At 38.8% G+C, this 22593-nt stretch overlaps 1 protein-coding gene across 6 annotated transcripts in view; it reads right to left on the bottom strand.

Annotated features, from left to right (window-relative positions):
- Positions 1 to 21981, bottom strand: part of ZNF106 (zinc finger protein 106) — a 28982-nt gene extending 7001 nt beyond the window's left edge. The window contains exons 1-14 of one of the 6 annotated variants that reach the window (XM_054400741.1): positions 21908 to 21981; positions 20744 to 20805; positions 15447 to 15644; positions 9858 to 10482; positions 8896 to 8965; positions 7142 to 7296; positions 6986 to 7046; positions 6361 to 6702; positions 3742 to 4516; positions 3372 to 3427; positions 2797 to 2942; positions 2381 to 2515; positions 1178 to 1294; positions 258 to 449 (exon numbers count right to left, since the gene is read on the bottom strand). In XM_054400741.1, the coding sequence (XP_054256716.1) occupies positions 258 to 449; positions 1178 to 1294; positions 2381 to 2515; positions 2797 to 2942; positions 3372 to 3427; positions 3742 to 4516; positions 6361 to 6702; positions 6986 to 7046; positions 7142 to 7296; positions 8896 to 8965; positions 9858 to 10482; positions 15447 to 15644; positions 20744 to 20805; positions 21908 to 21961 (2988 nt within the window). In that variant the 5' untranslated portion in view covers positions 21962 to 21981. Of the gene's footprint in view, positions 1 to 257; positions 450 to 1177; positions 1295 to 2380; positions 2516 to 2796; positions 2943 to 3371; positions 3428 to 3741; positions 4517 to 6360; positions 6703 to 6985; positions 7047 to 7141; positions 7297 to 8895; positions 8966 to 9836; positions 10483 to 15446; positions 15645 to 20743; positions 20806 to 21907 lie in introns of those variants that run through there. The other 5 variants (XM_054400744.1, XM_054400743.1, XM_054400745.1 and 2 more) reach the window with 5 other exon arrangements.
- Positions 21982 to 22593: the final 612 nt, after the last annotated feature.

Here is a 22593-nt window from a genome sequence, read left to right as displayed (position 1 = left end):
CAAGATTCCCAGAATCTTCTAACAAGATGAAATAAACATGCTCCCTACATACACTCCCAATGGTTTTGCTGAGAAGATGAGATACAGCAGCCATCCAGAGATAATTTTCCTACCAAAATACCCCGTTTTTATGCGTTAAAATACAGATATTTTCTATTTCCTTCCACAACCTGCTCACTATTAAATGAGAAAGAAAACGAAAACACACACCATTTGAAGCATTCTTTGTCCAAAACATTATTTTCAGAGACACTTGCCTTCATGCAGAGTATAGTCTTGCTGTGACCTTCCAGAGTTCTGAGCAGCAACCCGTTGCGCGCATCCCGCACACTGATGGTGCAGTCGTAAGAGCCCACTACCAACAACTTGCGTGCTCCTTCCTGAGCCGTGGCTAAGCAGCTCACTGCTCTAGGGCCATGGCATTCAAAGGTATCAACCTGCTTGTTGTTCTGTTGGGGAAAGAAAAATCAGTATTTGAAAATTCAGTTATACCATCTGGTTTCAAGTCCAGTAACAACTAAGCTCCCAAATCAAGGAAATACCTCCTTATGTTAGGCTTTTATTTTCTGTCTTCTAAAAGCTATTTTAATTACTTAGGAAAGGTCCAGTAAATCCTCTGAGTTAGAACAATGACAGAAAACAGTGTTATGAGAAAAATGCAAAACAGGATAAATTTGAGAAATCCTAGGATCCATCAAAAGACTTGTCAGAAAAACAGTTTACTTAAATAATGATTTTTATTCACTTTTAAATATCATGAGGACTGCTGATTAAGCCACTCTGCTAGAAAACCCTGTGAATGAGTCCCTTCTACAACTGCAAAAGGAACATTGAAAGCCAGCAACACAGGCTACTTTGATGAGTAAGAAAGAAGAATTCACAGAACAGATGTGCCAGAAACCTCTCATGACACGTAACTGGTAGGCCAGGTGAAACCTTAAGGAAAAATATGACTACAATACAACAGCAAAAAGAAAGGTAACCATAGGGAAGGGGAGATGGGACTGCTTTGTTTGCTGACAAAATAAAGGGCCAAAAGGCACCAACAGTGACCATTTACACCAAAATACTTGAATTACAAATACACTTACTGCTTGAGAAAGAATGGAAAGAAACAGAAAGTGGAGAAAAACAGCACTGCAACAGCTCTGAAGTGCCAATATGTAAACCAACAAACCTTTATGCTGAAAGTAACCACGCTGCCATTGGCAAGGCCAGCATAAAGCATCCGCCATCGACTGTGTAAACATAGTACTCGATCTTCCAATTTAAAGTGTTCCATGCACTCTTTGGTCTGGCAATAGAAAGAAACATAGAAAGCTTTTCATTAACTGAAAACAATTCAGAGAAAAAGAAAAAAAAAATCTAGAAACAAATGATCATTTTTATCTACAAGCTGCATTTTTTTCAACCAACAGAGATGGTACAAAACCATCTGAAAGTCTAGGATCACGTGGCAGCCTGGTCGTGCCTTTCACCAATTCACTCCCATTTCTGAGGCATGTCTGTAGTTCAGCAATTAGTTATAACCCCAAAAGCTTTATTCTAGTCACAACCTCTAATGTATACAGAAATTTAGACTACAGACTATATATGTGAAAAACATTCCATTACGTGCTTGAGTTTGAGGAATCCTCATGAAGCCCTCCCCTAGGGAAGTGCTAAGAATCACCACCTGAAACGTGAAAAACCACTGGCAGTTTGCCCCACAAAGCAGCTATTTGCTTTCTAGTCCTTGAAGCCACAGGTTGGACAAGATTTCCTATAATTTATCCTTAGAAGTCCAGCTTAAGGAAGTCTCAGTCTGCACTTCCAAATGCCTTCAAAAGGGTTATGAGGCATTGGAAGTCACCACCCCTGGCGATATTTAAAAGATGGATGGATGTGGTACTGAGGGACATGGTTTAGTGGTAGTAGATTAGCAATAGTGGTGGGATTGTGAGCTCTAGGCGAGAGGTTGGACTTGACCATCTCAAAAGTCTCTTCCAAACCTCACAATTCTACGATTCAGAATAGCAGACATATGTTCTCACTATAGTTGCTCTACAAAGAGTGCAGTGCCTTCTATAAGCAATGAAGTTAGAAATACAGCATGACAAACGCAATATTCATGGCTGGACAACCATCCTACATGTTGGTGTTCCAAAGATTCAGAATCCCATTACTCTGTTCTGGCAAAATCTCTGCTGACAAAGTAACCAAAAGATTAGGGTAGTAAATCACTTAATGGTTTGTTTTTATCACCTGCTGCACTCTAAAGAGAAATAAAATGGGGCCTATGTCCAGCTCCTACAGATCTAAAAGGCTTTTTAATTTATATTTATAAATAAATACTTGCATAAAAATGCAGCACATGTTGATCAACAGAAAGTTTGAGTACCTTGATATTGTAACAGTTGATAGTGTGGTCACTTGAACCAGTGTAGAGTGCAGCATTCTTCCCATTTGTCTGAGTGACCAGGAGGCAGTTCACTTTTGAAGTATGTCCTTCAAAGATGGCCACACACTTCCTGCTCTAAAAGGAAAGCATAAGGTCTGTCAACATTAAGGCCTGTAACACCTCTTGGAATCTGCACCTGACAGAGTAGTGTAAGATAGCTAACAACAGCAGGATACACACAGCACTGTTATCTTCCCTTACCTCTCTCATATGGAGAAGGGGTTCAAGAGAGGGAGAAGAGAGGTTTGAAGAAAAGAACAGCATTAAAAAAAAAAAGTACTTGAAGAAGTGAAGCTTTCCAAAAACAATCGCAACCTTGTGACTACAATTAACACCATTTCCACAACCTTACTTACAACCAGATTGTAGGCACAAACAGTTTTGTCTGCTGAGCAGGTATACAACAAATTCCCAAAAATCTGAATGGCATTTACTGCAGCCTGGTGTCCCTCAAAGCTTCCCTCTGTAGGTTCTTCATCCTCACCTGCCTCCGATGACAGTTCTGCAGGACAGAGACATGTACTTTGATTACGGGAACACACTCAACACTGCCATTGCACCAAACAGCACAACTGTTTCACAGGCTCAGCACCTTAAAGTCAGATTTCACCGAGAGTCCCAGCTGGAGCCACTAAGTGGCAGAAGGCAATATAAAATGCCAGTAGGATCTTTATATTGTGTTAAGTCCAGAAATATCTTTAAAATAGCAGAAGGATTGTATTATTGTTTGTCCTACAGCTCTATGGAGACTGTGGAGCAGAAGTGTTCATGTGGGAGATGGTGAGAGGATGTGGAGGGGGCAAGGCACAAAGTATTCAATGAAAGAAGACCTGAGTATGCATCACTTCCCACTTCACTGTTAATGCCAGGTTTTATCTTCTGGGCAAAGTTCCCCTTTGGAAGTAGTAGAAGAAAAGCTTAAAAGATATACCTGAGGAGTTCTTTGATCCTCTTAGTGATGATATGGAAGTCTGCGTCTCAGCCACACTGAACACAGAAAGAAAAAGTAGCAAGATCAGACTCTGTAATACTCCAGATTATGAGACTGCACATAGGAAAGAGGCTGTGACAAATAAACTGAGACCCAAACTTTCTGTGGAGGGCAGTCTTGTTCTTGTATTAAAAGCAATTAGTAGGTAACAATACAAAAAAAGCAAATTCAATTTTCATTTTCTCTCTTATTTCACTCTTGAATGAAATTAGAAGTTATGATTGTTGTAAGACTTCCTGAATAAGAAAGAGAGGCCTTTTATAATTACTGTACAATGCTTTTACTTTTCAGAGATCTATGATAATCTCACCTTCTTTTCCCATCATTCCCATAATTTGTGCCAATCTCACTGGTAGAGCTCACTTCGTCATAACCAGAGCAGGATGCCTCTAGGACTGCTTGATCCACAGAGCTGCGCGAATCCCTCTTTGATGGACTGTCTGGTTTCTCATCTCCTGACTCTGATGAACCAACATCAACCACCTCACAATGAGGTGCTGCAACTTCCACTAGCTCCAGAGAAACATCACTGTCATTCTCATCTTTATTTCTTGCAGTTTGACCAGTAGTTCCTTTCTCCTGTCTTGGAGGAGTGGATGTGGTAACTTTTACTCCTTTAGGAACCTTCCCACCTTTGAGTTTTCGGACAGGCTTAGAGTCAATTATATCCTGTTCTGTATCACTGTTCTCTGGCACGTGGGCTGCTCTGAGAGTTTTCTTCTTCCTTAACCTTCTCCTCCTCCTGTTCCCCTTTTCTGCTTGGACTACAGTGCTTGCCATCTGTTGCTTGGATGGTTCTGCTGACAATTTGGGCGTTTTATCCACTGGCATTTCTAGAAGGGCTGAATGCTTCACAAAAGAAGGGCTATGCTGAACCTGTGAAAAGCTTTCAGTCACTGTATCATTTGCTTCTCTCTTGCTGAAAACAGACACTGAATGAGAAGAGTCCTCAGGAAGCCTAGCCTTTCCCCTGTTCTTAGCAGGTTTGGGAATATCTTGATTGGAATTTTGGAAATAAGCTGCCAGCTCTGATATGGATATGGTTGCAGAGATAACTGGATACACTGATGTCTTCTGGTTGGCCTCTTCTGAAGAAAAAGATTAGTGTCATATCCAATCTACAGCAATAAATATTTATGCAAAATAGTATAAACAGAAAACTGCAGGGAAAACTTGATTATACTTGCAAAGTACATATACCTAGATGTTGAAAGCTATTCCAGTCAGCTACCCACCCTTTACAAAACATAGCTGCAAAATGAAACGTTTACCTGTGTACCAAGAAGCAATGGAATGGGGCCCATTATTCATGCTGCTGGCTGACTACATGTTTCTTTGGTGAATCTTTGGTGAAGCCTACTTTGTCAGTTTAAGATAGCTTCACCCTTCACAGTGTGCTCCCTTACCAACCGTGACCACTGCTGCAGGACCAATGCATGGCTAATGTGTCTCTGCTGTTCAGTGACAGAGATTGAAGACTTGTGCACAACTCATCTGCATTAATTATTTCTACCAAGCTACATGTTACTTCTACTCATGGTAGATGAGTCATGCACAACCCACTGTGCAGCCTTTGATCACAAGAATGGCAGCACTGTAAACCATCAGAGTAAGCTTTACTAGTTTTTATCTGTGGTGGAATAAGCCATGGGGCAAACTGTGTCCTTGTCATTTTAATCTGAAGCTAATAAGAACAAATAATGCAGCCTCTTAAGTGAGACAAAGTAAGAGCACAAGCAGCAGCTCACTGGTATATTTCTCACAGCCTACAACTCCCCAGTTATGTTTGCAGTAACTACTGCCCAGGGGAGAACCTTTCAAATTCACTGCATTTACTAGGTGGGGTCCATCAATGGGAACAGGAAGCTATCAGTATTTGGAGTATTTGTCTGCTTCACTCTCTTAGAAATCAGCAAATGAAACCTACAACAATACTTAGAGAAAGCTGTTGGACTGTGTAAGACATCACATACTGATACCTTGGAATTTAATCTGATACTTTGGAATTACACATCCAGCTAGAGACAGCATAAACATGAGCACCCCACCCCACACTGTCCTCAGCTGGCAAGTTCCAAGATAAAAGTAGAAGTGGTGGACAACACAAGGTATGCTGCATTTGAAGTAAACTAATGGCAAGCACTTTTCCCCCTGACTCCTAACTGTCGCACATGGTTGCAACCTGCTAGAAAACCCTCTATACAGAAGAAATGAGTGCTTAGATGAGGTTCGAACAGTTACTGCGTTGAATTATACTGGGAAGAAGGCACAAAATCCCTTAAACTCTAAATACCCATCTAACATCATGCATCCTTCATTCCCTACAAGAAACACGAGGAAAAGATATCTATCACTTAAAAGTAAAACAAACATTAAAATAGGAGTAACTGGCAACTTAAAGCAAAACTTATAAAATTAAAAGTTATTAATTCTCAGCACTTTGACTACTGCAGATATTAGAAAAGGAAGTAGGAAGTCACCATGGCAGTGCAAGGAAACAGAATCACTCAGTCCCACAGATGGGAGATTGCTCCTTCAAAGTAAGGTTGAGCTCATCTCCTAGGGAAGCAGACAGTTGACCCCTCAAGAAGCAGACAGTCTGCCCCTGAAGAATTCCTCTCCTCCAAATTACAGAATTTACCTGATGGCAAATACTTATTTTCCCCTCAATTTACCAAATTCACTTTTTGATAGACACCCATTTTAAATGCAGCATGTATGGCAGTTGATTGGTACCAAAGCCACAGTAGTTTGACAAACACCAAAAGAATATTCTTGCTTTCAGTATGTCAGAATTAAGTTTGTAGGAAATGGACAAATATGTTAATGTGATACAGACACTCTTCTGTAAGGAAGAACAAAAAAAAAAAAGAAAAACTCCTTATTTTTACATCTAATTCTCTTAAAGCAAGGAAAAGCCAACACATACCGTTCTTGCACTCTACCTCTTCCACTCGTGAAGCACACGGAGAGCTCTGAAGTACAGAATTCACATTTTCTTCTGAGCCTTTTGGAGACACAGGTTCACATTTAACTTGTACTGAGGAGTCAGGAGGAACAGTGGGTGTGATGCTAGAAGACTGGAATGGTGATGACACATTTACATGAACGGAAGCTCCCAGTGGAGGTATCGAAGAAGACAAATTGTCCAAAACAGGCAGGGAGGAGCCAGCAGGAGTTAAGTCAGCTGCCACTGGTGATTTGCTATTTCTTCTCTCACTTAAGACACTGCAGGAAAGTTGCTCTGACAGTTCAGAAGGTTCGTATGTTTCTAGTGGCAAAAGAAGAGAAAGAAAACACAGAAAAGAAATGTTCACATTTTACAGTAACATTTAGTGGTGCTAAGAGCTCATTTCTGGTGGGCACACAGACAAGGACTGTAAAACGCCACTAGATGCCACTACTAAAGAGGACAGATCACACTTGAACCAAGACTACACTTCTATTGTGTATTTTATGAGTGAATTCAAATTAAATGCAATTTTTACAAGACACTGAGTTCAAAGGATATGAAAATCTGCATTCCACTATTGGAGTTTTATGGTATCACATACCTTGTAGTCCCTGCAAGATCTGGATTCTCTGACTTCTCAGTGTGCTCATTTCCATGGTTATCTGCAAAACAGTTGTAGTTTAAATCAGTCCTACTTAAAGCAGGGTTTTTTTTGCTGCTAACTTGTAATTCAGACAGTCTTAACAGTCACTGTTACCTGTTGCTTTAATACAAGGAACCGTTGAACTTCAATATACGCAGCCTGCAGGGTAGCCCTAGCCTGCAAGAGACTGCTGTCCACACTATGCAGGGACTTGCTTAACTCCTCTTCCCTCAGCGAAATCGCCAACAAGTGGTCTACCTGAGAACGTTCTGAAAAAGAAACAAAAACAGAGTATTATTGTCTTTGACAGTACATTAAAATACATTGCATATTATTTACCAACAAATACTACTGCCTCAGAATGTAAAAGTCACATAAATTAGGTCAAGCACTAATATTCATGTAAGAAGTTCTGAAGAATTATCTACACACAGGAATATCCACATCTACATGGAGAAGAGTTGAGTATTCCTCTATCCAGGATCTCAGCCTTGTAATTCTCATAACCATTTCCAGCACAGTTTTGCCAGCTCTGATCTAGTTTAGCTAAACAAAGTAATTCTCTTCAACAAAGATCTTTTCTTGAAGCACACATCTACATAAAGTACAAATATACACTTTCCATTAATGTAATGAAAAAAGTAGAGGCAAATTTAAGCCACACAAGATTTAAATTATTTGGTTAATCCAGAAGCCAAGGAAATGCAGCTCGAGACAATAAAAAAACCTAATGATAAAAAAAAATATTTACTATTCAGGATGATTTTGGGCCATGAGATTCATGTTTGCAATCTCCTGAAAAGAGTCTCTGAACACTGTACTTACTTGAAAATCCTCAGGTACTATTTCTAATGTCCCGTGAAAGTACAGATTTTCCAAGCAAATTAAGTTTCAGTTTGAGCACTGCTTAGTTTCATTCAGGTTATAGGTTTCCCTAGTAGATTTACTGCAGTAACATAGATGCTGAAGCAAATCAATGAGGAAAGAGATTTTACTAAGTCAGATGTGTTATTAGTCTCAATAACAAACACTAGTCATGGAAGGCAGAGGCTGATAAAAATCTCCACCTTTTTCAAGTAATAATTACTTCCCATACGAAGATCCATATTAATTGCTCTGTATTCCAAACATCTCTTAATATAAATAATTAATTTCAAAGAGAAACAGAACATTTGAAAAAGTTCTCTTCTGGACTCCAAAGCACACTGATGATGATGATGCAATGGTTTAGCTCCCAAAGTTCTGCCTAAAACACAGATAGTGCACTTTGATACACAGCAATGTGGAAGTGTAAGACACGCTTAAGAAAGACCTGCCTAATGCCAGAATAAGAGTTTTCTTTGGTCAAGATCAAGAAGGAGTGAGGCATTCCACATTCTTTTCCATCAAGAACAGGGAAGAAGTAGTAAAAAAATAAAACGCATTGCTGGAGATGACAGAAAAAGAACACAGCCCAAGTCATGCAGAGTACAAGTTTTCTAGTGAGGCTATCCAGAAGAAAGGGAAAGCTGCATGGATAAATTATAATGGAGTGATAAGTACTTCTCCCTTCAGAACTTCCATCCAAAGAGGCAACAAATCTCTTCACTGAGCAGGGGAAAGCAGAGGTCCTATCTGTGCAACTGGAAACATGGACTGCAGACAGAAAGGAAGCATAAAACCTTTTCTTAGGAGTAACTTTTGATAAGTTAAGATCGTGTTCTTCAGAGAACAATGTGTTGTAGACTTGAGAGCTGTCCACCCTATCATCTTCAATAAGAGCCCAAGAAACACCAAACATTTAGTAACTGCCATTTTAGTAAAGTCAAAATACCACTAGGTATTTATAACCTCCATACCAGAAGCACATGCATATGATATTCACTCACCTTTTTTACCTTTGATCTTTCTTCTCTTATTCTTTCTTTCTAGACTAGGGATTTCAGGAGAAGATCCCTCCTGCAAGGGAGTAATTTATTAACCACAGTTACATGAGCAATTTTGCCTAAATCAAGGCATCAAACATGCTTATTTTTCTTTCACCAGCCATTACTTGTACCCATAAAGGAGAATATACAATTAATTTTGCACATTCTCATATAAGCCATTCTTCTCTCTGCACTTAAAAGAGGGAACAGAACAAGTGCCACGTTTTCATCGCATCTGGGAAGAAAGATTAAACAAGCCAACAGCCTTCTACTCACTCAGACATTAAGACCATGCTTAGGTCAGATTTTCTGCTCTACAGTTTTATTTGAATGTCTAGAGGATTAAATCAGTGAGGAATTAAAGCTATCACTTCCTGCATGCAACAAAACCATTTTGAGGAGTTTGATCAGGAACTTTTATTTTTTTATCCTCTTTGGGTAAGTCCGAGACAGTGGAGTGGAACAAATTAATATTTAAAAACATATTTAAAGTATAAAATCTTGTCAAAAGGGTTGTTTTTCCTTGCTTGACCATAAACCCAGGAACACCTAAGGAAAACAAATTTATACTACGGTGTAGCTTCTAATTGAGTTTTTAAACTTGAGATCTTTGCGGCAACACCTGGTACTTCCAGAAAAATATTTTAATAGTTCTTGTTTCCCAGGATAGCTCACCAGTTATCGAATCAAAAAAGAAGAGCATTTACCATTAAAAAAGATTAAGCAGAAGATCAGAATGGAAAAAGATTCTTAAAGAAAATTAAGTTAAACATGCAAATTATTTTGAGACTATTGATGTACAAAACAATCAAATGGACAAAGTCCTCCCTGCAGATTATTTAAGGTTGCATGGCCACTGACAGGAAAACAAACAAACATGACATGTTTAAGCATGCCAAAGCTGGACAAAATTGCACACTTACTCCAGTTGCCCTTCGTTTCTTTCCTATTCCTTGGCTATCGTTCTGCTCAGTACCAGATGTACAGCTACTGTCTGTAGCAGCATCTATGTTATTAGACACTGCAAGAAGTGAAGCATTATTCAAAGCTGGACAGGTTTCTTCTGAGATTTCTAGCACATTTTGTTTCTCAAGAAGGGGTGTTCTCTTCTCTGGGCTCTCTTGATCTGGTTTCATGAAGCCTGTGACCTCAGAGGTGACCTGTAGACTGTGTCTTCTTCCACTTGGCTCACTTCTTTCAGACATAAATGGTAGCAAAGGAAGAGAAGCTGTGTCCCGTTTCAAGTCAGCCTCAACGCCAGTGCTTGCCTCATACCCAGAGGTTATGTGACATGAGTGGCTGGTTCCTACTATTTGCCTTTGCCCACTTTCTTTTATTTTGGCTTGTTCACTGAAGAAGCTATAAGCAGCAGGATTTCTGTCTGCAATGACACTACTTTCAGAAAAGCTACGCTTTCTGGCTGACCCAGGCACTGCTAAGGAAATCCCTTCCCACTGGAATCCTTCCAGAGTAGACAGATCAGATTCTTCACCAAGTTCTAGACCCTCTTGCTCATTTTGAACAAGAGGCACCATTTCTATGCCAAACCTTTAACGAGATAAAAAGAAAAATAAACAGACATGTAACAAGCCAACTAAATCTAGAAAAAAGCCTCCCTCTTCCCCAAATGCACATTACTGCTTTATGCGATCTGGCAATTCATTATGCCAGTATTCCATGCTTTCTGTCTTATCAGGCAATGGAATAGCTTTTGTGTATCACAAAAATCAGATTTAGTGGCTAAGAAATGACAGCATCATTTCCAAGTCAGAAATTGTATTATAATTACTCCAAAACAAGTTGGGAATAAGCAAATACAACATTTTTTCAAGACCCCTCAAAAACTCCCAGTTTAAAGAAAGTTTCAGAAGTGAAGGATTACAGAATTCAAAACTTAACAAACGAAGAGGGAGCATTTATTATGCCTGCAGCAATGCAAGCACTTCTTGTGCTTGTGCAACTGTCAGAGCACTGTTGGCACCCTGATTGCATTTCTACTACTAGAACTTGAAAAGCAAATATATTGTAAGTGTTCATATTCAGATGCTAAGCAACCACTATGAACAGATCAGAATCTCTTCTGAGCAGCAGACTACTATTACTTATCCATAGCTAAATACCCACAGCAGCAAGCAATCACAAACTCTAAATGATTTGTATATACAGAAGACTATGGTATAGCAAGCTTCCTTCTCAAGTCTTAGATTTAGAATTTTGAAATTCGTTTCCGATTTGGAGAAAACCAGCTCTCCTCCCTCAAAACAAACACACAGAGGTGTGGTTAGATCTGAAAGCTACCAACCTTGGTAAACCTTTGCCAAGTTCCTGTTTCTTCTTGGTCACCTGATGGATGACTTGATCCCAGTTTACATTTCGCCGGGAAGCGCTAAGAATCTGCCTGAGGGTGGGTTTAAGCCCTGACTCCTTCTCTGTCTCACTTCTCCGATGGCCACTCACATTCCGAATGCGCCGTGCGTTATTGAGATTGGGCTCTGGAAGATGTGTCCCAGCTTTGCTCTTCAGACTAATATGCCGTGTCAGGTCTCTTTGCAGAGACGCAGGGAGGCCAAGTTTGCTTAAATCAGGAAGAAGGAGGCCTGGTGACTGGCTTCTTCCTTTTTGCAGCTCATGATCAGAAGAATTTTCAAAACCTTCCATTTCTAAGTGATCATGTGATTTGATGTGTTCTTCATCCCCTTCTCCATCCTGCAAAGAGGTTTTCAAATCCACATGCAAATGGTCCTGAACGGTGCATGGAGAAACTGTGGATTCCATCTGAAATGTAGAATTTTCCAGATTAGCAGAAGCAATACAGGAAGCAGATGGCTTTTCATCATCTTCCTTTTCAGAGGTGGCAGGTTTACCTTCTGGAGCGTCGAGAGAACCAACAGAAGAACCCAACTTTACAACTGTTGCTTCTGACTTCTTGCTTACTGTTAAATCATCATCGCTCACATCTTCTAATGAACCTAGTCTGAACTCATTCTTTGGTGACACTTCCCTCATTTCTTCCCTATTCTGGTCACTTGAATCTTTGCAAGTGCTTAAGGGAGCATCTTGCAAGGAGTGGTTGGACTGAACATCTTTGGAGCTTTGTTCTGCTTCATTTAGGTTACTAACAGGGTCTCCAAGATCGCTGCCAAGCACATCTCTGCTGTCTTGTAATTTAGCAGCACATGCACCATGCAGTTTTGATGGGTACAAGAACAAACTGTTTGTTTCTGCACTCGGTGCATTCACATGATTCTGCTCTTTGCCACTAGTTGAGGATAACAGAAGCTTGACATTTTTTAAGAGACTGTGTGTGTCTTGCTTTGAGGAAGATAACTTTGTATCTGTGATATTCAGAAGAGGGGATTTCAGTGATGGCATCCTATTACTTCTGCCATCATCTCTGTCAGGCTTTTCACCACTAGAGCTGTCTTTTATTACCTTGCAAGAATCAAGGTGATCTGATGTTACATTAGAAGGGGAAGATGCCTCCTGATTTTTAAGTTTTGAAAGGCTAACATTAGCTTCACAAGATTTTTCTTTCGCTGATGAATCAGTAAGATGCGTAAATACAGAATCCATTTTATCTTGAGTTTTAGAAACATTATCCTCAGACCGTGGTTGGGATGGGTAGGGAGTCCAGCGATGTATTTTGTCTCTGGAAGGACTGCCACTTTTTCCACTGGCTCTTGAAGTTTTGCTTTCTGGTTGCTTCGGCATACTAAAGTCAAATACCCCCTCAGAAGCAAGCTGATCACTAGTAAAATCAAGCAAGTCTCTCCTGTTTTTTCGATCTCTGTATGGTGGAACACCAGCAACTTTATCCTGCCTCTGCCACATATATCTTGCCCTATTGTATTTATTAGGCTCTACAGAACATGGATCTCCTGAGCTTTCAAAATTCCAGCCATTTGCACCATGAGGACTAGATTTCCAGTTTCCTCCATAACCCTTCGAATTCCAGCTACAAAACTGGCCTGCTCCTTCTGAGTGCCAATTTCTCTCTCTGGCACCATGATGCCAATTTGATGCCACTCCCTCTCGTCCACTTGGATGCCAAGCATTTCCTGAATTCCCATAGTTATGCCGATTTGAAGAAACATTTTGGTGCCACCCAGAGCATCCCCTTGAGCCACCTGCATGTCTGTTTGTATTAAGATTCCTCTGAGAGTGTGAAAATTTGCCTTGTCTAGGACTAATATAATCATCCTTTTCCCACTTCCAGTCCCTTTGTGATGCACTATGATGATGCCGTGATGACTGATCATAGGCTTCTCTTTCTTTGTAAGCAGCTCTTTCTTCTCGCCTTCTCTGTGATCTCCTGTCATCACATTCTAATTCTTGATTTGCACAGCCTGGTTCAGCTTGCCTACAAAACAATTGAGAAAAAACTAAATTCTGATGCCATTCAACTGAAATCCAACATTACACAAGCCTCACATTTTATTTGCACTGAGAGGAAAACTTTCCTTTAGTTCCCCCTCCCCCCCAATAAAAAGTAATAGATAGCCTAGACAGTTAATCTGCTAAAATAGTTTTCATGTTGTTTAACTTTCAAAAGTGATGTTGTACCATTACTTAAATATGGTATTTCATAATTGCTTTTACAATAACAACAGGTGCAGGGACAGTTCAAAAGACTAATTCCTAAATATTTCTGTTGGACTCAGAAGAAAATATTCCTTTCTACTTACTAGTTATTGGACTAATAAGAAACAAACCAAAAGAAGGCTTATTTCTGTTGTATAATATTTGTAATTTGAGTAATCCTGATAGATGAAAAATTAATTAGTAGTGAGGTAATTATTTTTTCTGAAGACTAATCTATTGGTGTTAGATAGTATAGTTACACTTAAGTGATACAAAATAACCAAAGTTAGACTGAGAAAATTCTGATTACTGGAGAAAACAACTGCAATCATGTCTCAGTTTATAAAGCTTAAGTTAAAACACAGATGTAAAACATCTACAGAAGTTGTACCTTGGATACAAAAATATTTTGTCTTGTTTTAGCCAACAGACTGGAGCAGTCCACAGCAGCAGTGCTGAGTCTGTATGAGCCTCCCTGAAGCACTATCTATTGCCCTTTGCATAGCACTTGTGCTTGGCAACTTATCCTGAACACGTGGTAAATCACACGCACATTTAAAGATAAATGCTACCTTAACACGAACAGCTATTCCCAGGGTCAGCAGTCCTGGGTATTTATCCCACTAAGTGAGTTTTTATTAAAAGTGTTTCCAAAAGCAGATCACAGAAAAGCTCTTTCTGACATTACAGAAGTGCATTCAAATTATAGATCCCTGGGGAAACAAGACAGAAAACTTTAACGCTACTGCTCAAAAGCAACTGACCTGGACAAACTGAAAATTCATACTATACCACCCTTCAACACATCCCAGTTCTGCTAAAAGATGCTTAAATTACTCTCTAATTGGAAATGGTCTACAGTGTAAGATAAAGCAAGCTCTAAGACAAGAATTCAAAGAAACGATGTCTAAGTGACACTGAATTCTAGGAGCTGACTCAACTAGATGGTGACCTAATGGAAACAATTTAGCTGTATTAGTAACTTAATCTGCGTCCTTTCTTTTTCCCCTCCTCCAAAATGGCATGCAGCAGAGATATAAGATTTTAGCTGCCTCAGAACACCACTGCACTGACAACATTGCTCCTTCACCACAAAGCCAGGAAAAGTAACATTGCTGTTACCTATATTGAAAACATGATCATTGAGCAGTACAAGGACACCTTAGTATGACAGAATGGTGTCAAAAACAGATTTGTGCATTTGGAAATGCTATTTGAAATTTCTATCCACAGCAAGCAAGAGCTTCTTTTTAAAAAAATCTTGTGTTCCTTGAATACCACCCCCATGCCATTAATCTAGTCAAACAATATATTCCCGTCTGGACCATTGTATTAGCAATTCACGCCTGCAAAGTCTCATGGAAGATAGAAAATAATACTTATTCTCTGCAGCCTTCTATTTCATAGTGAGCCACTAGAATTCTGTTTAGCTAATGGCAAGCAGTAAGATAAAACAGGTAAGAAATTTGATTCAAGGATAACGGGATTTCAGCATGACATGACAGAACAATCCAATTAATTTTAAAACTAAACAGCATATAAAGTTTTACAACAAAGCACGTTCAGCAACAGTTTCTTAAAGGCCAGGTTCTTATAGACCCAACCCAAACAAATATTAGCACTACTGTCACATTTACTAAGCCTTTTAGTTAAATGGGTATTAAATACAAAAACATTACGGCTCTTAAAACACAAGACTCCACACTGGGGCTGTTCTTATCCATAACAGGGAACAGTTGTAGCTCCTTACTAGTAGCACATCAACAGACACAGACATTCAGCAGAATCACATTCACAACTTGAAACTATGATATCCATACAGGTGTCTTGTTCTTGGGTAGTGTACATTTCACAAGCATTGAAGTCTCAGGAGTACATCCTAACTGTGCTAAAAGCAATTCTATGACCTAAGGAAAGAAAGCAAAACTCACCGATCCTGTTCCTTCCTTAGCTTGATTAGTTGAACGAGTTCTTTGTCAAGATATTCTTCTTCTGCCTCTTCTTTCCCCTCCTCTTTTCTGTCATGGGCATCAACATTGTCTTTGTGCAGCTGGCTGGAGATGTGCTTGGCGTATGCTGACAAACCCACTACTGTCACCCTGCACACCCGGCATTCATGGTTGCTGTCCCTAGGAAGAGAGGCAGAGGGTGGACTTTCAGCTCTGCCAACAGGCATGGCAGGTATCTCTTGTCTTACTTTGTTTCCTCTGAATGTGCCTTGAGTTCAAGGCAACTAGGTTTTGCTCAGTATATTGAAGTTACTTGAATTCTCTGGCTTTTTCTCTCAAGGTCTACTTTTTTGATGGTCAGTTTCTATAAGATTTTTTTCCAACAATCAAGAGGTAAAAGACTTGGTAATAAAGCTGTGTTAACTGGGAGGAGGAATTCTTCTTGAATTGTTGTACTCAAAATCTTTTCAGAGGAAACATAGTGAGCGAGGAGGCAGAGTGGAAGGCTTACAGAGCTAGCATGAGCTGCTCTGAAGCCCATCCATGGTGCCAGCTGCACTGGGGAAGCCTGGTGACAGCTTCTACATTTAATCCTTGCCTAGAGCCTTCCCCCAGTGAAATTTAGAAAAGGGAGGAGGCAGTACATGGAAACAGCCAATCCTGATACAACATAACCTAAACTGGGACAGCTGAGACTGCCGCCTGGAATCCAAAGACTCCACAGCACAGCAAGTGATGGGAGGGTATCTTCAGTTCACTGTACTTTATTTGGTTCAAGAGTGCATGAGGTCTGCTTTCTGCTTTGGAGGACTTTTAAAAATTACAGAAATTATTTCAGCTGGAAGAAGTTGACAGCTGTGTCAGACAAATGGCTTTACTCATGTTTCAGGGAATACTGGATTAAAGTTACAACAGTTTTAAAAATTGTTTTCTTTTAAAGAAATTCAGATTTCTTAAAATGCCTTACTGGTTCCTCTAGTAAATTCTTTCAATATTCCCCTGCTAAGGAAATACACTGTTAATAATAAACCTAAACAAGCAAAGTATGTTCAACAGTTGAAAAACACTAATAATCACTGCAAGTAGTTCAGCAGGACAAAGTTAGGACTCTCTGCCTGTCTCCACAAGGCCATCTCTAGTTCTGCTATTTAATTCATAAAAGCAGATCTGCACATCCCCATGGCAAACTGAAGATCGACATTTTGTACTGGCAGCATCATAGTACCAACACACAGTTCATGAATGGGGCACAATATGTGGCCCATAAAGGAAAAAGACAAACATGAACCTTTGTTTTTTTTAGAGAAGAGTTAAAACGTAAATGAGAAAGAGATCAAAAGATACACCTTCACTCAACATATTATGCCAACATCCTTATCAGAAAGGTTAATGGAGTGTCAGCAGCTACAATTCATTCATCCAGGAAATCTGTGATTTTTCTGCTAACATAGCTGAGATATTTAACATATGCAGTCATTCGGGCACAGTTAGGGAGGGTTTTATTTTAAATAAACTAATGCATTAAAGTGACACTTACTGCATTTTCATGTTGTGTATGTTGCAGCCTAACCAATTTCAGATGAAACATTTGGATAAATTAAGTTGCACAGTCATTAGCTTGCAAATTTAATCTGTATTTTTGAGAGAAGGGTGCACATCATTTTAAAAAATTTCACACTCACTAATGAAGATTCAAAGCCCACATACGATATATTGTACTTTGTAGCATTAATCCAATATAGATAACCAAATACAATCAGTAAATTTAACTAATGCCATCGGAAGAATCCTCACCACGCTCAAAAATGGCACAGCTATGCATTCCTAATAAAACTTATCTTTAACTTGGGTCATTACACAAGGCAAACTGCAAATCGAAAGCTGGCTTCTTGCTGAGAAAAGTGTTCTTCTATGTAACATTCCACTTCAGTCACACAGTAAGAAAAATACCTCAGAAATACTAATTAGGTTTTAGAGAAGAGGCCAAATCCTTCCAAAGACCCGTGCTTCAATCCTTTCACAAAACTTTCACCTTCGCAATTTACAGACTAACTAAATGTAAAGTTTTAGTTACTTTGGGCTAAACCAGTGAGTTAGCAGCTGGCCTAAGGACAAAGTAGTTGTTTCTATCCCTTCAAACTTGCAATTTACTATTTTCAAAGCTATGGACTTTGTACCAGCTGACAGTCTGGAAAGACTCAAGTGGGTAGTGACTGGACTTCTCTGTCCTGCTCTTATCGATACAAGCCTAAAGAAAAAAGATGACTATTCTTTTTGGTATGAAAAAAGAACTTTAATTGAAGATGAAGTGGCTAGTAGTTCAGACAGTTACACTTGAGAGAATTAGATTTCCTCCAGTTCTTTTCTTCCTCTATCCCCATTAACATCAGCCAGAACTGCGCACACTCCAGACCACATGCTGAGCATGTCTGCACATTCCCTTCCATACAGCACACCACACAATCAGTTGTCCAGCAAGAAGACAGTTTGAAATAGGCACAGACAGTTTGAAATAAACAAGGCAGAAGTATTGTCAGTACAAAAATACACAAGAAAAATAACAAAATGCTAAAGCTTTGTACTTGACATGCAATTCTTCCACATCACATAAAGTAAGACTTTGAGAAGAGCTGTAAAACGTTTCCAAAATTTATTGTAGCCCTTGAGATTACTAAATTAAGTTTAAAAGGAGGAAAGTGTGAACCAATGCATGCCTTGCCTTTACTTTTTCCCTGAAGGAAATCTAAAAAAATTACTTTAGTTGGATGTTATATTTCAAACTAGTAAGATGCTGATAACACACATTTCATGAGACTGTTGCTTGTGCTCCACATTTTCTACTTGGACTATCTTTTGCTTTACAAGGCTGTGAGACTCAAAGGATTCTACTAAACTGAGAGGAAGAAGGAGAGGCACAGGGGTAGAGAATAAGGCTCTAGATGCACAATGAAAAATGAAGTTCATCATTCATTCTGAGAACAAACATCATCTGTGCATTCTTCTGCAAGAAGTAATGAAGATAGTTACCTTAGTAATAAAAAAAGTTACTAAACTTAATTTTAGTCTTATGGAAATGGAAAGCCAAGAATTGTCAAATCATTTGCAAGCGACTGCAGACACAACATACAACTATTAGAAATTTCTGTTACCTAAAATAATAACTTAGAAGGCCTGACATAAGACACTAAAATATGTGAAACTTAAAGCTGATTTCAGAGTCATTATCAGACAAAGTCCAGAACAGAAATGCTCTACAAGTTAGCTGGTCAGAATCCCCAAGTCAGCATCTAGTGCAGAGAACAGTCTGTTTCCTGAGCAACCCCTTCCCAGCTGTTCAGTAACAGAACAAATCCTTTTTCACAGTCAACAGGAAAGATACTCAATAGCATGACCTTCTTGATCCCAGGCACATTTTCAGAATGTTCCTAGCTCCCAAGACCCAGTTGTGTGGGGCACAACACAGAAGAAAACAAAATTATCTGGGATTTTTAGGTTTTGTTTTCTTTTTAGTGAGTAGATGAATTCTGAACAAAACAATCCCCAAAATCTAGAGCAAGGGATAGCAATGGCAAGAGAAAAACAGAAAGAAGAGGGAGGGAATGTGAGGAATTTATTATTTTTACACCCTCCACCTTTACCAAAAAGAATATTTTACTTGAAAATAAAATTTAAGTAGTGCCCTAAAAGCTGCTTTCATACATTTCCTCCACATGACACGAACAATTTTGCTAACCTGGACTTGAAGATTTTCTGAATTCCACTAAACCAAAATTGAATTTCAAGAGGGAAAGATTATTTATTTTCTCTCTGATACATTTCAACATTTTGGTAGTCCATACAATCCCTGCCTAAAGTCAGGATGACGATGGAGATTCTGAAGACAGAAGTTCTTTTCCCAGTTTACTAACCTTTCGTGAAGCTCTAGACAAATAAATCTGATATTAAACAGGAGCAGAAATTAAGCAGAGGTTATTCACTGACAGTTAATAGGCACTTCAAGGTGATCTTACTGATCTGCAATAAGGGTTATTTTTTTATTTTAGAGAGAGTTTTTGAAATGTTAGCAGATATAAGCAGGTATATAGATTTTCTGGAAGGCTTAACCTAAAACCAGCAACACTTAGCAATTATACACAACAATGGTATCAGACAAGTGTCTTCATCTGTTGCACCTATCAGATACAATCTTGTATTTCTAACATGAATACTTTTCTGTATCTGCATGCTTTGCATATAAGAAGTTACTGAAGAGAATTAAGTTTCCAACTTCCTTGGATTTAAGAATTTTACTAGAGTTCAACCTGGCACAACTCAACTACATTGGCATTGGTATCTCTAAGACCATAGATCAGAGGTCTTCTTTTTAAAAAACAGGTTTGGAGCTCTAAGAGCTGCTCTCTCACCTCACCCGAAACAATAGAATAAAAGATGAAAGAAAAGCTAGTATATGAATAGTAGCCATCCAAAATTTTTCTTCCCTGGATACAAGATAGATGTCCCAACAGAACGGATCTCCCATATCTCTAAGAGCTGAGGTCCTTAAAAGAGATTTGCCAGTTCCACATAACATTTGTATTGCAAAATGATTAAAAATTACTCTGTAGATCAAACACTTAAATGCAGTCTCTGGCTACCTCAAAACTCATATATCTGAAAGCACTGAAGTGCACTATGGTTACAATCTGATTCCACATTATCAGGATGATATTTTATCACACCTTAATTCCCTCCTCCTGCTTTCCAAAGGTTGCAAATAAACACAAGGAAACCAGAAGGAACACACCATCCAACATGGTTAGGTCCTTTCACCAAACAAGTGGACCAGGATGGCAGAAGACAAGGCAGTCACTCAAGCAGACTTTACATCTGAAATACTAGTCTTCTCAGTGATTTAAAACATTAAAAACTGTTGGTACAAAATTAGAAATTTTTAAAAGAAAAATAGATTTTAAAAAGAAAAATACCAATGTTCATAATTATGCAAAGCCTAATTCTGGTGCTTCCTAGAAACTTAGCGTGAGACTGACAAGACCTAAAAACCATGCTCTTCTATACCACTGCAGTCCAAGAAATACAGCAGAGCTTTTGTCCATATCATTGTTTGCCTCCTGAGTTTTTGATGTTAGGAGAACGTGTTTGCTGCCAGCCTTATCATAAAGCATGCAACTAAGTGATGCATAAACTGTGAGATTCAGCTTGTATGGGAAATGGGACATGAGTTCTTCTAGACAGTGACATACAAAATGCAAGAGAGAAAGGATGCAAGACTGTTTTCATACCTTCCCTTCAGGTTTTCAAGTTCTCTGTGGTGAAGCATGCTTCGCATGTGCTCTTCCATCTCCTTCAGCATAGGGAAAAAAAAACAAAATCACAAAATCAGTCAAGAGAATGCACCATATTTGAAAAGCTCACATTTGAGAACTCTCCTGCCTCACAGGAGGTTGTACTCTACTCTTGTATTTTTGTTTGTATGACCATGAAAGCACAAGTAGTCAACGGACTCAGGAAGTCACATAATGGTACTTTTCCTGAAGAAGGACACATGGAATTCATTACAATTCAACAGAAGGGGAGCAGAATTCCAGGAGAAAAACAAACAGGAGTCCACATACAAAGCTTATTAGAGTGATTTTTGTCAAACTACTCTTGATCGTCATTTTTATTAAACTTGTCATTGACACCACTCTTCAGGATTGTTGTATTTAAAAGATTGTTTCCCTGTGCAATCTGAGCAGTTCACTAGACACACTTTTGAAACTGAGGTGTACACACCAGGTCAGTTTGCTGTTTACAGCACCTTTGATCCCTGAACTGCAGTGCTGTTATAATTAATTGCTACCGAAAGAGAGATGTTGAAAAAGAAATAATGATCACAATTCAGTGAGAGGAAGCCCTTCAGATGATTTAACTTTCTCTTGATGTTTGTGCCAAAACATTTGAGCCAATATCTTCAAAGGACACTAATCACTATCTTGTTTGCAAAGGGAAAGCAACATCTTCAACCTTGAGAGTTGTATGAACTTTTACAAGATATCCATGTACCATGTGGCTAAGTGATATATATGAAGGTTTATTAAGAAATCCTTAGCTTCAGTGCAGGCTTTGCACAATACGTGGTAGACAGAAGATACACACCAAATTGTCACATAAATGAAAACACATATGTGCTGCTTAAATCCACGTTCTCCTTCTATACAGAAAGAGAGGAACTTAAAACGTGTATTACAGTATTATTAGCATATCGCAATCTAAGATCTCAATATTTTTAACATTTAGAATCAAGTGTACTGCACAGCTCATTTCAAGGTACTCTAAAGCACACGTAATAATATTCCTAGTAGAGGGAAAACTCCTCATAGTTTGCACAATTTAAAAAAGGAAGCAATTCTTACAGGCATTTCATATTGCTATCTACCAATAGATGTAAAGTATAAATCATTTACCTTTTTTGAGTTGTACCCAATGTGACACAACATGCATTTTCGCTCTCGAACCATGCTTATTACTCTGGAAAGATCTTACCCCATACCTGCAAACAAAAATAATTTTAAAAGAACCCACATTAAGGACTACTTTTTTTTTTTTTTAGAGGAAAGTAAAAATAAGCTTGTGCTTATGCTTGTGCTGAGTTTCTTAAAAAGAATACATACCTCTTGTGCATAGTCAATATTACTCAAAAAACAACCCAAAACAACTAAGTAGTTAATAAAGCTATAATAAAAAGTAGCTTTCCCCTTCTTTTACTTAGTTCCTTGCCCTCCAAGACATGGCATTCATTCTACAAGCAAACAGATCTGCAGGAATCCTCTCAACTACTCAAATCAAATTAACAAACACTTTTCAACTAGGACAATGAGAGTGAGATATGGAATTGGGGAAACCAAGCAGGGCAAACTCAGATTCTTATTTTAGTCTCCAACGCAGCTCAAGTAAGATATTTAAGGCCCTAGGAAAATTAAATGAAGGTCATTCACAGTATCAAAGACTGTCTGTCTTCAAGGTTTAGCACACAAAATAAAACCTAAAGTGATTTAAATTCGGTGTTTTTCTTATTAACCTCTGTGAGAACTACACATAAAAATGTACTGAAATGATTTAGACAGAAATTTGAGATACATTCCCTAGCATC

Source organism: Indicator indicator, chromosome 4 (genome assembly GCF_027791375.1).
Source record: "Indicator indicator isolate 239-I01 chromosome 4, UM_Iind_1.1, whole genome shotgun sequence".
NCBI classification, from domain to species: domain Eukaryota; kingdom Metazoa; phylum Chordata; class Aves; order Piciformes; family Indicatoridae; genus Indicator; species Indicator indicator.
This window is presented reverse-complemented; position numbering and strand designations above follow the sequence as displayed.